At 38.6% G+C, this 15,201-nt stretch overlaps 2 protein-coding genes across 2 annotated transcripts in view; both read right to left on the bottom strand.

Moving 5' to 3' along the window:
• Positions 1 to 445: 445 nt before the first annotated feature.
• On the bottom strand, positions 446 to 9,792 carry LOC120700903 (protein SHOOT GRAVITROPISM 6-like). Its single transcript, XM_039985101.1, has 21 exons — positions 9,715 to 9,792; positions 8,947 to 9,135; positions 7,816 to 7,906; positions 7,640 to 7,735; positions 7,439 to 7,517; positions 7,296 to 7,359; positions 6,657 to 6,760; positions 6,473 to 6,578; positions 5,443 to 5,529; positions 4,615 to 4,692; positions 4,451 to 4,518; positions 4,275 to 4,374; positions 3,927 to 4,079; positions 3,747 to 3,836; positions 3,550 to 3,615; positions 3,341 to 3,439; positions 3,189 to 3,263; positions 2,500 to 2,559; positions 2,040 to 2,129; positions 1,235 to 1,356; positions 446 to 595 (listed from the first exon to the last, which is right to left on the bottom strand). Exons 1-21 carry the CDS (start codon positions 9,790 to 9,792, stop codon positions 448 to 450), a joined length of 2,043 nt encoding a protein of 680 aa, XP_039841035.1. The 3' UTR covers positions 446 to 447.
• Positions 9,793 to 10,803: 1,011 nt separating this feature from the next.
• Positions 10,804 to 15,201, bottom strand: part of LOC120699150 (protein SHOOT GRAVITROPISM 6-like) — a 34,945-nt gene continuing 30,547 nt past the window's right edge. Inside the window, exons 23-32 of the mRNA XM_039983028.1 lie at positions 14,484 to 14,629; positions 14,213 to 14,293; positions 14,009 to 14,109; positions 12,851 to 13,089; positions 12,653 to 12,762; positions 12,320 to 12,448; positions 12,166 to 12,240; positions 11,956 to 12,089; positions 11,218 to 11,326; positions 10,804 to 10,898 (exon numbers count right to left, since the gene is read on the bottom strand). Coding sequence (XP_039838962.1) covers positions 10,875 to 10,898; positions 11,218 to 11,326; positions 11,956 to 12,089; positions 12,166 to 12,240; positions 12,320 to 12,448; positions 12,653 to 12,762; positions 12,851 to 13,089; positions 14,009 to 14,109; positions 14,213 to 14,293; positions 14,484 to 14,629 — 1,148 coding nt within the window. The 3' untranslated portion in view covers positions 10,804 to 10,874. The remainder of the gene's footprint in view (positions 10,899 to 11,217; positions 11,327 to 11,955; positions 12,090 to 12,165; positions 12,241 to 12,319; positions 12,449 to 12,652; positions 12,763 to 12,850; positions 13,090 to 14,008; positions 14,110 to 14,212; positions 14,294 to 14,483; positions 14,630 to 15,201) is intronic.

The following is a 15,201-nucleotide window of genomic DNA, read 5'->3' as shown; positions in this document are numbered from 1 at the left end:
ACTATAAAAGGAGGAGGTGGGCTTCCTTAGGCCGGGTTGGAATCGGGTTCTCTGATTTTCCCCTCAGAGAACTCTCAGCACTACTGAGCACTCATCTCAACTGACTCCACTTCTAGCAGAGACTTGGGAGCTTCTCTCCCTCTCTCGCCTCGCTTGTACCCCCTACTACAAGCACTCCGGGTGCAAGATAATACAGTGCCCTCGCACACCCCCTTTGCTGGACGTACGGCCCCGCGGCCGGAACCAGGATAAAACCGTGCGTTATTGTGATTGCCTCTTGCATCATCATCTGGGACGAGGAAACACGCAGCATTTACTAGTTGGGATACGGGCCCCCGGGTCGGGACAACCGACAAATATGTTCTTCAGTTTTTCCAACACAGTATCCAATGAGAAGCCGCAACCTGCAAGGTAGAGTTCAGTGCTGAAAGCTCTAAATAAAAGGCTTCATTGAAGGCACCTTACCAGCCCGATGCCTTGTGCAAGTCCAAGGCGATTAATGGGAATAGACATGCTTGAGTGTCTACACATCCAGTCAATCTTCTCGCTGACATAAATCCTATCGTCAACCTTCTGAAGAAGCATTCCTAAGCATCTGCAAAGCCAGTTTCGGCATCATTTTCAGGTAGCTTCCAAAACATGTCATTCAATATCAAACGAAGGGTAGCCTGAGTCTATGATTTATTGTCTTGGTTCTGCAGAATGACAAAATTAACTACAGAAAAGAGTAGAATCACAATCTGTTATGAACCGTAGTTCATAGGGGGATAAACAGCGCCAAGAAGATAGCCGGGCGGAGTCGGCTTGGAGGGGGACTAGACTATTGGGGAGGCTTTAGATTAATTCTTCTTCATTGATTGATTGATTGATTGATTCCCTCAAGGAGGTACAGCCCATCCTTATATAGATGGGAAGACTTGGCCCTTAATTAACTAACTCAATCTTATCTAATCTAATCCTTATCCAACTAATCTTATCCCTAATCCTATCCCTATGGCCCTCTGGGCCCCCTGCTGCCGCCCCATGACACAATCAGTCATGTTGCATTGAATTTGTGTCATGTGAAGTGTCAACATGTTTTTCCACAAATCATTCATATAAATCTTGTAAATTGTATCATGCTATTTTCCTTCATCTTTGAAGTATCAGATCATTTGATTCCATGTGGCAATTACACTTTCAGTACAGATTTATTTATTCAGATTAACAATCAGAATAGATTATAGCATTTAACCTGTGCAGTAAAGCAGAATGTTCGTCAGATATAGCATACAGATCATACTGCCTTGCAAATGCATCACCCAAGGAAATGACCCACTCAGTATCATTCACAACATCCAAAGATTCTGCTAAAAACTGAAAAGATGACAAAAGATTAGTTCACCAAGGAAGATAGTATATCGTCTGAATACTTTTCCCCAAGAAACAGAAAAAAATTCTAATATAACCCTTCCCCGAACCAGGCGCAAGCAGGAGCTCATGCACCGGGGCTGCCCTTTATAGATTCTCCACACTTAAAAGCCTGATAAGGGCTTAGCAAATCGAAGTACTAAAAAACAAATCGAGACCTACAGTGTACAAGGAACCATTACAGCCTGGCCTGCGATCCCTGTAAGATGCCAGAGGTAGCATTTGTCCAAAATTTGGGGATACGCTTTTTTAAACATGCAGTCTAAGCTCCTTGACTAAAAAATACATAATGATAACATGAGAAAAAGTTGAACATTTGAACATTGTAAGCCAACCCTGGTAGTTTTGACCAACTTCTTAACAAAAATTTGACTAAAGCATCTAGCAATAATATTACAAGTAGCACCTGTATTCAATATGAGGGCTCTAGGCCCAAATATACAGGAGAGAAGTCATATACTACAAGGACTCTATATAAGAGGCATTATACGACAAGGACTCATAATACAAAGATACATGTAAACCTAACAATGCAATGTTATCATGATTATAGCTGCTAAACCACACTTGTAGGCTCCTTGTTACAACATGAATATATAATTCTAAACCAACACGAATAACATACTTACATTTATTATCATGTCATCCCATATTTCCTGGTATGTGCTATCTTGCTTAAGGTCTTCAGGATCACTGATGTAAGCTTTCATCTTAGGGACCTAATACTTGCCAAAAGATGCATTTTGTAAGTCACTTTAACTGTGGATGATGGGAAATGAACTCTTAAATCTCTTTTGTTTATAGGTCATGTAACAGGGTTTGTTATACAAATAACTCAAAGCGCAGGGTACATATCATCTGAATTACCAGACAACCAGGAATTGCAATAGAAAAACTTTGTTTGTGAGATTAAGTGTTAAAACAGAAGATGAAAAACTTAAGATATGAATACTGCAAGATACATAGAAAATATAACTTTTCTGTTTCATTGAGAGCAAAATAATAATAACAGAATGATAATTAATACAAAACTGGAATAAATATGTAATCTCCATCTTCTAACAATAGTGGATCAGCTAAGTGCTATACCTCATCTTGCCAAAATAAAGAAAGGTTTCTGGGGAAAAGTGGACCCAGGTAGCACAGAACCTACAGGACACAAAAAGTGAATACTTATGGCAGATATAAACAATATCTTTAGCGTTGTTTCTTTCAATCAATCTTCATAAGCGCAAAGAGTAAACAAGTAAGATTTAATGAGCCCATGTAACCAACTTTAATCAACAATAACTCGAATCACTTAAATTGAGGGCAAGAAAAGGTTACAAATACAATCAGTTATAGCAACAGTTCAGTTGCCATGACAAGGAAGCATGCAACGATGCCTAGGTATCCTATAGTGCAGATGCCAGAGTAAAGCAGACAGTATTAGACTCACATCAATAAGGCAAATAACAGCATGCGAACCTATCACTCAATGACAGTGGTTATTCTAGTGCTCTCCTGACGTATTTTTTCCCACTAAAATCATGTTTCATCTTGTATATACAAGAACTCGAATGGAACAAAAATAATAATAATTCCAATCTGAAGACAGAACTCAGGAGTGATACAGATGAGAGACAACATGATCACGTCTGGAGAAGCTAGAGTACCGTATAATATACAAAATGGATTAGCATATAAAGTCATGAATAAGGACTAGGAAGGACATGCCAAAAAAACAGTTGTCAAGGTCGTCCATTGAAATGTTATTTCAAATCTGTAAGAGGACAAACCGTCAGGATCTGGGTGGCCAGTTGGCCCCTAGCAAGTGGATTATGCATAAGCACAACCAAACGAGCAAATAAATCCTGCATGAACCACGTCATCATGAGAAATAACTAGCCGATTGATGAAAAGATTTATAAGATAAAAGACATCTGAGTACCTCAGGATTGGGGGTATCGTTTGATGCATTAAATTCAGTATATAGTGGGTTCATGTGCGACAATTTGTGCCTACACAACTCAGTTATGCATTTGCAGACCTGAAGATATCTCCAACTTAATAATATCCAAAACATAGATTGTGAACGTGATTAAAGTGCAGTATTTATTCACAACAAGCATAATGCATTGCACAGACCAAAATGCTCACCGTAGCTACCGCACCAGTATACTTCTTCGGAATTATTAATTTCAAGATGAATGGCCACAGAACAAGCTGGAAAATAGAAAAATCAAAGTGGATTAGTTATTTAACTACGATGAACTTGGCTTACAGAAAATAGTGTTTGATGACAGCTACAGAGTCTGATTTCCTGATGTGATGAGCAAAGTGCAAATAGCTTTTACCTGCATTTCAGGAATGGTGATTGCTAGTAAAAGTAGACCCTTTTCACATACAGCTCTTAGTTCTGATAAGCCAGCAAGACTTACTTTCATCTGATAAACGGAGGTGGAATTAGAATGCAAATCAACCTAAAGCGATGACCCATAACAAATAAATCACACAATACAAAATTTAAGTAAAACCTCAAATCTTTTGTCCTGGAAGTACTCATTTTTTAGAGTGCCAAGATCATTTAGATCATCATCAGTTATAGCACTATGCCGCACCAAGAACTCAACAGCCAGCTCAGCAGGTTGCCCACTCAAATAGCAGTGTGAAGCCATAACAACAATTAGCTGTACACAATTAACCAATATAAAAACAGTGAAAATTGGATGCATAAAAAAACAGAAATTAGTATCAACCTAAACTAGTGCATCTATCAAGCATTAAAAACAGATTCGGCCTTAATAAATATTTTGTGATCCAAATCTGCTTCATGCAAACAAAATGACTTTATCTGTCAAAAGTTTATGTGGAATGCACATTACCTCAGCTAGCGCCATACGTATGCCCAAGCTCTGGTGCTCTAAAAGTGATTTCACGATTTCAACCAGAGATGCTTGTTTAGTATGCCATGATTCCAATAATCTACGAACATAGATCATAGAAGTTGGCACAAACGGTTTTAAAAGCAGAGACAGATCGACTGAGAGAAGTACAAAACCTGGGCAATAGGTGTTTTATTGTGCTAAGTGCCCCAACAATAGATGCTTCATCTTTTGACTTGCATTTCTGTATAGCAATAGACAATACAAAAATATTTATAGCTCTACAGAAGTGCATCTTGTGCAAATTTGGGATCTTCATGACACATGGAAGAATACTTACATTTAAAAGGAACATGCAAAGATCCTCGGGATATGCTAAACCAATCACCAAAAAGCAATGCTGGAGCTCATTGTATGTCTAAGTACAAGCACATAAATTTAAAATATAAGTATCTCTATAAACAGCAATATGCATACTCCCTCTGTCCCCAAATATATTGTTTCCTAACGTTTTTAGGACATATTAAAAAGGCTAGAAAAGGACACATGTACCCCTGATCTATTGCATTAAAGTTCGGATCGGTTGGTCTTAAAACATGGACAGCTGACCTGTCCTTGAAAAGTGGATGACCTAGCATGCATGCGCGGGAGAAGGAAATACAAAATCAACAGTTTCCTCCCCTCCAGAATCCCTTATATTTTCGTAAAGAATTTAAACGATAGGAAACAGTATATTTGGGGAGGGAGTATATTACGGAACAATTTACAAGGACAAAATGTAAAGAAACTTCGTTCAAAAAGTAGACGTTAATAAGATCTCACAAAAATACTGGAGAAACACTGTCTCTTCATCATTTCTACTTAGCAAGTGCTAAAAAAACGTAACTTTTTAGCCCTTCAATTGTCATTTCTAGTTGTTACATCAAAATGTGGCATTAGACCGTCCACAGTGGAGGGAGCAAATGAAGGAGCAAATACACTGTTTGACACTGTAGATGCACTGTTTGGCACTGTAGACAGAGAGGGCGTGGGAAACGAGGAGGGAGCAAATTTGCTCTTGCTCCCTCCGCTGTGGTCAGCCTTATAGTTTCAAAATGATCCAAGAAGTAAGAAGTTAGTGGATATAACTATGAAACAGGATAGGCCACAAGTGATTTAAGAGGGCCACCTTCAATCCCTTTGAAACATAATGCTCATCTTTGCCATTATTGACAGATACTAATGGAAGAAGCGTAATCAAGATAACAGTAAGCTCCTGCAGCACAAGAAACAACAGACTGTCGGTGATCAATGGTAATGCTTGACATATACTTTGAATTGCATATCATATCTTCATGCTGGATCGTTCATGGAGCAAAACGACACATGAGTTAGAAAAAATATGGCAGTGCCAGCGCAGAGCATAAACATTTAATGATGGCATTTATTAGTTAAGGGGTTGGAAAGATACGAAGGTTGCTAGAGTATGATCTAGTCCAAAACCAAAATAGAGACATACTATTGTAACGATGAAAATATGCATCAATGCCACTGAATCATGTTTAAATTGTGTTGGTGCAGAATTGCGCCAATCACCAAGAGATAGGCCTAAAACCCTTCTCTCGCGAAGAAGAAGGATCGTTAGGGGTTTAGTCGATCAAGGATCGAGCTAGGGCAGCAAGGAATTGAGAAATTAGAGAACGGGGGATTGGGGCTAGTCGAGTAGCACGTGGGGGAGTCGAGATTAAGGCTGGGAATTACAGAATTAGATGGGGAAACTAGAGAATTAGGGTTAGGGCAAGAGATGCAAAATAATAGATTGATATTGGTTTGGGTTCGATTGTTTATGTTCCAATCGGCCTTACCCCTTCATATATATAGGGGGGGAGGTCTGGACCCTTCTACAAGTCGAAATCCCCGAAGATCCCAATTCGGTACTCAACAAATTGATGTTTGAATTTTGAAATTTTAAACATGTGTATAGTGTGAACAGTGCCGGTGAAGTTCCATATGAAACCTCAGCTCATTGTGAGCCAGTCAATGCCACTGTATCATGTCTAAAATTAATGTTCAATTTTTTAAACACGTGTATCGTGAGAACAGTGCCAGGGAAGTTCTTTAGCACACTGCTACAATAGAACCATCATAGTTGCAATATGTTAAAAAAGAGAGGGAATATAAACAAAAAATGAACCGCCTTAAGCATGTTCTTTATTTACCTCAAAATCAAGTAAAGGGGGGCCACTTTCAGACAATAACGATGCATTAAGAAGGTTGTGAAGACTGTGAGACGCAACAAAAGCAACTTCCTGATCTTTCCTGCATCTACATTAAACGAAGAAATTAATGTCTGTGGGAACTTGGAAAAAAATCTTCTGTAAATATACAAAAGAGAACACATACAGATCCAGCATTGTTGGTATAATCCTTGGCAATGCTGATTTCAACTGTGACCTAGTGACCAAGTCAACCATTTCTCCCAAAGCCTCCACAGAGGATGACCGCACCTGGTGAGAATATTAACTAAATAATCAGCAGTATCTTGTAGTAGATATGATCAAGCAGCATAATGTTGGCATATGGAAAATAATGAATATTCTACAGGAACAGTGCACTAAATTACTAACATTGCAACGCCCCAACAAACTATAACTATAACAACTTCGTGGCATAGACATTTTCTCCTTTCCTATAGTTTTAACACTCCTATCAGTTGAGACATTATATTGTTCAAAGGTGCATGAAAAGAAACAAGTCAACAACAAAACAACCAAGTTAAAGACGAGGCTCACACAAACCTTTAGATCTTGCTTCCCGGTTACATCAGTTGGTGTCTAGGTCGTTGGTGTCCTTGGCCTAAGCCGGAGGTCGTTGGGTTGTTTCCATCATAACGTGTGGTGTGAATGTAATTGGTTGTAAGCGGCACTTTCATCGGTGCCGGGTGTGGTCTGTCTAGACCTTTATTTTATTTTTTTATTTTTTTTCTACCTTAATGAAATGACGCGCAGCTCTCCTGCGTGGTTCGAGAAAAAAAAAAAAAACCTTTAGATCACGTGAACCTGTCCATACTTTTATCAGTAATTCAAATACTGAATTCATGAAGGACCTGTCATTGAAATCTTAGATAAATGCCATACCAACTTCCGTTGCCTCCAAAAACAAGTTTTGACAAATTGAAAGCTTACATAACATCAGAGTCAAAAGGAAGCTCAGAGGGGGCATCTCCTAGGTACTGCCATGCAGCCTGGCACCAACACTTGAATGCTGCAAAATAGAAGAAAAAATATGTACGCGGTTGATGGAAAAGAAAGTTTCTGAATCTTTTTAAGTTTTTAGAAACACTGAAAGAGAACCACTGATGATTTGAGGAAATTCCATAGCAGTACCATTTGCAAAAACAGGCCGTTGGCCATCTCGTACACTTCCTAGGATAGGTAAAACACGCAAAAGCACGTCCTTTAACCGTGGGGTAAACTGCAAGGCTTCAAAGAAACAAGCACATGTTGCAAATTCAGTAGTCCAACTAAATCAGATAGAAATTAAATTAGAAAGTGTGATCAACCTTCAGCTGAGGCAAAATCTGCAAGTATCTGTAACAGGGTGGGCAAAGCAGAAGTTGGTCCAGAGAAGTGAAGAAATATTTCCTCCATCATCTAAAAGAAGTTGGGCAATAAATTAATATTATGAAATTCTGACTACAGGTAAAGAGTAACCAGCACACAAAACCAACAGAAACATGGAGAAATAAATCAAGATGACAATAACAATACAGGAAAATTATCCTCAAAATCAATTAAAGAATTACCCAGGGTTCTATTTTCCAAGAAACAGGGAACATATGAGTATGACCAACGCATGGGAAACAATACACTCCCACATTGTAAGGAATTTGTGGTAGGCATCCAAAACGACAATGGACTTCCCTCAGCAGATAGACCTCTTGTTTTACAGAGCTTAGGACAGAATTTTCAAAGAGTTTTGGTCACAGTTATCAAAACTAATGTTAAAAGACTGACACTGAGAAATGTGGCTGCTAGAAAATATTAAAGGTATACGTTAGTGAAACATAGGCAGCTAGAAAATGTTGCCATCGAAGCTTATTGTCAAAATGATGCTATAGAAAATGGTTCGCAACCTTTAAAGAATCCTTCAATGAAATATCCTCCACAAAAGTGGTAAGGATAGCTCCTGCTAGACTACGCATTGACATTGAAAATTGCAAACCTTGTCTGTGTTGGATCAGATACTACCCATGTTATGCTCTCAGATAACCAAAATATATGACAAAAACCTTTATTTTGCTTCTTCTCCGATCAAGATGGCATATGTTAAATACTTTCAGCTCCAACAGCAATCCCTTTAGCCAATGTGATGACCCCACATTCTTGAAGTGCCTTGCACTTCACAAGGCTATATGTCATCATCAGTAGAAACAAACGAGACTTTTATGGCCTTTTTCGAATAAATGATGCCATTTGATCAGTTAATAATTCGAATTTGTTTTGCAGTATCATTTTTCTGCACCAAACTTTTTACTACTGAATAATAAAACCTTTTTAGGTGTAATTCAGCAGATTACCAGCATGACTTGTGTGCCCTTAAGTGAACATGCATACAAAGTATCAAATCATAGATAAATTAATCTAACAGTTGCCTCAGGAACAAGGATGATGGGTGAGAAAAAAAGGCATACCAAGTCTGGATCATGTGAACCTATGGCGACAAGAAGAGTAGCAGCTGCTTTTTGCCAATCAACATTGAATTCCTGTTCGTCCAAAGAAAAACAATTTAGAATTAAACAAAGATAGGCAGGTGAAACAAGAAAATAATAGAAGTATAAAGAAGCAAGACAAAATAATGCAGCACTGTCACTACTGTTTGCCTAGGGTAGCCCACATCATCAGTTTGTAGAAGTAGAATTATCTATTGTTCATAACCATGATAAGAGAAAACTATTGTATAATCCCAACAGCATCAGCATGTCATAATCAGCTGCTGCAAAAGTAACTCCTTGGGATTAAGGAAACACCTCGATGAAAAAGATAATATCTACTATTACAAGGCTTCTTTAGCCTAGTTTAAACTTTAGGTTAAATGTGCACTTCGAGCATAATATGGAGAGAAACTAAATAAAGCATCAGATAAAATAGTGTGTCAGTTGAATATTGGAGGTTTACCCTAATTCAGATTATTGTACTGTTAAACATTTCAAATGATATGATTGTGACATATAGTTAAAGTATTTGACAGCCTAGTAAAGTGAAGAGCGCAATTTCGTTTTACCGTATAATCGGTTTACAGTGAATTCGTTCTTACTTTGTACTATACTGTTATAACTTTTTGAAATTGAAGATCAAGAGCAAATCCAGAGAAATTGAAATTGAAGACTCATGGAGAGTTGCTCAAGGATTGTCGATTCCGCCCCATGGAGGGGATGGAGATTTGGTCGGAGATGCAGGACGAGGGCAAGGAGCCTCCCCTTCATCCTCTGCCTCGAATCAGTTGAGAACAGAGGAATGGCCTTCGATCCAGAGATCATTGCAAATCCAGAGAAATTGAAGACTTGCTATGGTTCCAGGGCTCTAGTGCGACAAGGCAAGTCGAATCAAGAGCAAGGAAGCTATACCCTCACGACTAAGGGGGAAATTCAAAGGGCAAATCATAATTTAGCTCAGGATATTAGGAAACATTTATTCTCTTCTGAGATAGGAGATGATTGCTTAGAGAAGCTAGCAAAATCATGTGATCAATTGGAACAAGCTATGAATAGAATGAACTAGGTTTGGTGGCGCGCGGTGCTGCGCAGCCCCCTGAATTTGCAGGTGTTTGATTTTCTGCAAGTCGGATTGGGATGCAAGCACCGCTGCAAGGGAGAGTGGATGTCCTCTGACAGTTAGGATTTGCAAGCTACTTTGAACTGTGAAAAATTCGTAATGCACACAAAGCAAAAACTCTTGCTTAGGAGTCTGGAATGGTGGATTAAGTAATCCTGGCAGGCTGAAAGACATGAACCATGTAAATAAAATGTGGACCAAAAATTTTACCGATTGCGGAATCAACTTCTGTGCAACTTTTCTTTGTAAGGAGAACCACTATGCATAATTGTATCACCTAGAGTTAATTTTTTTGATGAAATATTAATTAAGAGGGATGCTTGCTTTTGGCATAGACTTAGCATGGATAACGACTCAACAGCTTATAATTTATTTTCGCAATTCCATCTTTTCCATTTATAAGTTCTTCCTAAAGGTAGTGCATGCCACTACAAAGGTTTATGCTTGTAGTTATTAGATATAAATTAGATGTGCACCAGTTGTATGGGGGGAACCTCAAAATCACAAGTTTTGAAGCAAACCTCTGAAACTCATATCCAATGCATCAGTGCAGTATCGTTCCTTACATAGTGTACTGGATGCAGGAGCCTGTGGGCATAAATGTCATCAATTAGCTTTCGAGGCTGTGCAAGTCAAAACATTAGTAATTATGTAAGGAATACACATTGGACCATCTGAACATTTGGAACTAAACAATAATTTGTACCTGCAAGCAAAAGTGATGCTCAAGATTTGATGTAGGAGCCACAACAGGAAACTCGGCTAGCTTGACGTGCGAGAATTCCTTTTATCTTTTGGTAGCGCGCACAACCTGTAAAAGAAAATCACAGGCATCATCAGTTTGAAGAATATTTGTAAAGGTAAATCTGATGGTCAATCATTCACATGGATCAGGTAATGGGGGTCAGGCAAATAAATTGGTGAGACAATGAACTGAAACAGGAAAACCACATCTTCCTTGATGGCAAGGCGTTGACGAATCCCCCGCTTGCAGGAAATAGGTATTTGTGTGAACATAAGCATAAAATGTGTATGCTGTCGAAACTTAAAAAACAAACTTTTGGAGATAGGAAAAGAATATGAGATGTTGGACAGAGAATGAACTATTTTACTTCTCGCAATGACTCCACCTTCCAACAATGAAATGATAGGAGATCGCTAGTGAAGGCCAAATTCGTCAGGTGGGCGCGCTTTGCTGCGCGACCCCTGGTCAGACCTGACTCAGTGGCGCTGAATAGGCTATCAAAAGACAATACAATATGATATAATGTACTCAATGTGATACATAGAAAGTAGATTTTTTTTTTCATATGATTGGAAGAGTATAGAACATTAAGTGTCTGCAACAAGTATAATCGTGTTATCTAAATAAAATATTGTGCTTGGTAGTTCCATTGTATGACAAAGCTATGTATGTGATTTCGATCCTAGCACATGCATGGTGAGGATCTTGTTTTCCCTAGTAAAACAGGTGTGCCAGCAATGCACTATGCTGAAACTTAGGTCAATAACTACCTGAAAAAGTTTGTAACTAAGAAAATTACATGACATATTCACATCATCGATATAGTCTTTCTACATTGACAAATGACACATTGCCATACCACTTTTTCAAAATGGTCGCAAAACAATCCTCTTTGGTCTCAATTTTTTTGGTTGGTATATATTTGTGATTTGTAAGCAACTGGCATGCAGTCTCTACATTCTCAAATGAAACAGATGCAATTGGAATTTCACAGCTATAAATCTTAGTTTTCAAATACTCATTTTCTGGTGTTAGCTAGCATTAGCTATTTAATAGGATGCATATTATGTTAACTAAGAACTTTTGAAATATTTATGACTAACTTCATCTTTCATAAACTAACCTCGATACATCAGCTTCACGTAGCTCCTTGCCTCTCCTGATTATGAACATGATAATAGCTTGAATGGAAGCATCTGCTGATTGCTTTACCTTATCACATGTTGCTGATGTGCAAGAGTGTAGCAAAACAACCAGCTATGCAAGCACACATATACATTAATAACGATCATGCAGTTGTACAACTTCCATTTAAATCGAACTAAATAGTTACCTCACCTTTCGATAATAGAATACACACTGAGGAGACAACTCTCTGAAATACTTCAGTCTGGTCAACCGATGCTTCCTGAGAACAATAAAAACACATAAACAAGTTGCTCCATAAAGTGGACTGGATGGATGGTAAAGCAAGAAATCATACTCACCCTTTTGACGATAGAGACTAACTCTTCGAGGGAGGACAAAGCACTATACGAGGATTCCAGATCAATATCATTCACATATGCCTTCTGCTTTGGAAGTGACAATGAAATGTTGAAGAAAAGTGCAATGATCTACAAGAAAAAAGAACATGTGATCAAAATAGTCTGGTGAGCACAGTTCCAGCATAAGATGGAATCATTAGACAACTCCGCTATAAGATGTGTATGATTGTGCTGTTTTCTGGAAATCATAGATATTTTGCAGCACATGGGGCAAAAGGACAGAAACATCCAGTAACAAACGAATTAGTGCCAACAAGCTTCTTTTGCACAAACCTGAATTGCGACTTTCCTAACTTCAGCGTCTGTATCAGCACAACGAGGAAGGTACGCCATTGTCCTCTCTCCCATGCTTAAAGAATCTCGACTAGGCAACACGAATGCAGCTGCAATAAAAATAAAAGGTATTAAGGTACCTCATACAGGGATGACAAACACTTATGAATGTGATCTGAGAAAATTCATTAAAAATACATGGCAAACTTGACAAGCTCCTAGTTCCTCCTTGGTTGATTTGTTTGTTCATTGTGAAGGTTGGATAGGAGCCCAATGCACCAAATCCACCAGAACAAAGATTGCGGAACTTTATCAGCACCTCCTGTACAGCAACACATCCTCTTCTCCTTTGGTGCTCCAAAGATGATGATACATATGGATCGAGCTGCCTAAGAATATGCAACAACTGCTCTGCTCGACTTCGACCATCTTCACCACTGAAAAAAGGGACATAAGGTAGGTGAAGGAATGCAAACATGAGTACTAGACTGTTAGGCTGAAACAAAAACAATCAATCCTCTGCGCCTACTTACTTGCTTCAACTGACCCATCAAGAGATCCGACACAACTGTTTGACGTTACTGCAACAGAACTCGTGGAAATAACCTATACTCCCTCAACTCACAATGTCTACTGAGGTAATGGATTATGTTCTGGTAATATTTCCACTCATTATAACATTTTAGCCTACCCCAACTTGATTGGGACTGAAAGGCTATGATGATGATGATTATAACATTTTAAAGTTGTAAATGAGGTCAAGTAGTTATAGTGTGTCATTTAAAGAGTATAAATGGTCTGGTTGTTGGCCAGCCTCTAGCTCACACGCTTGATCACAGGGCACACAAGAACGTGGTGCAACTGAACTGACTGCAGCTGTGATTGCTTTCTCATTTACTACAAAAGCTTTCCTGGTGCAAGGTATGGCATATAACTACTTCTGCCACTACCTTCTGCTGCTGCCATTCCTCGACTACAACAAATACTATTGCTACAGCCACCTGCAGTCAGCTAGATTGCAAGGCATGGCATAAGATATGCTATGGAGCACGAGCTTCTGAGTTAGAACATTCAAGCCAGAGTTGGACTGATTAACTCAATACAGGTTGAAGGTTTGGTGTTACCTTGGTCTCTGTAGTCTGTAAATTGCAGGCTTGGACTTATATTTTCAAGCTAATGTACTATACGTCAGGCATTCGTGCAAGGTTAGAAGATACAAAAATTGCTAAGGAAAATTTTCCTTTCATGGAAGGCATAGCGAGTAGCACAAGAAAAATGGAAAAGGGGAAGAAATTTATAGGCAATATTATTGAAAAATAGAAATAATACAATTAAACCACAATTTTACAGCATTACCTTGTAAGCAAGATGGCGCCTAACAGAATAATGAGGTTTGTTACGAGACTCTCGACAATGCTTGACGGCTCAGTTGGCAATGCAAAAAAACCTAATGTTGCCTGAAAATGGAACATAAAACAAGTTAAAACAACATAAATTTTCTTCAAGGAGTATACAGACTATAAGGAAAGTTTTGTGGTGTTGCAACATAGTCATACAAACCTTCATGACACGGTTTCTTGTTTCCATTGGTAATCTTGGTTCTAATGAAACAAGAGTAGTACAGGCACTTAAAGCAAGACTCTGCACTTAGAAAATTGATAAAAAAAAATAAAACATGAATAAGTAACTATGCCATTACATCGTGAAGAGAAGAGAAAATATAAAGAAAAACAGTAGATGTAAGCTAATTTGAAAGAGTGAAGATTCAACTAAACGAAGAATTTAATCTACATTTGAACATAAAAACAAGGATCGGAACTAGGGCATATACCTGCGTGTGCAAAAGCTCAGTGTTGAAATCAGTGAGATCATTATTTTGATCCCTACCCATTAGAGTTAAAACGTACTCCAGCAACTGATCTCTTCGTTTCAGTGGGAATGATATTCCCATTTCAGCAGCACTAATAACAGCTCGGCCTAAACAATAAAACTGATCACATAAGATAATGTGAAAATTACATAAGTGTGATGTAAAAACTGTGAATACAAAGACTTAGCTGTTGCTATATGAAAGTTGATACCGCTCTGATTAAACTAAGATCGCATAGAATAAGTTGGTATTGGTTATGCCTTATGCTACATGGTCCCAGATATTGAGAATTACAGATAGATTAACCAAGCAGGCAGTCAGGCTCAGGAACCAGCTTGGTTGTATGTGTTGGCTTTAGAACACAATAACCAGGTGAGCAACCTGCTCACCTTCCTCTCCCTCTCCTTGACTCCAAGGTAGAAGAAGAGCTGAGCTCCTCTGCGCACACACACACACAGCTCTCTGCGTTGGCTGAGAGTTAGAGACTGGAATGTGGCAAACTGAACTGCCTTTTCTCATTGCATTGCACTCATATTTATACACCATTTGCTACCTACTCTAAGGTGCTAATAACTTCTATCATTATCTGAACATTAGTGGCCTAGAGCCACAAGTCAACAAAGGCTGCAAGTCAACAAAAGCTGCTAGCAAACTGCAAACTTGCCTTGCTAGCAAACTG

The sequence above is a fragment of the Panicum virgatum genome, chromosome 3K, assembly GCF_016808335.1.
Source record: "Panicum virgatum strain AP13 chromosome 3K, P.virgatum_v5, whole genome shotgun sequence".
Taxonomy (NCBI): Eukaryota; Viridiplantae; Streptophyta; class Magnoliopsida; order Poales; family Poaceae; genus Panicum; species Panicum virgatum.
This window is presented reverse-complemented; position numbering and strand designations above follow the sequence as displayed.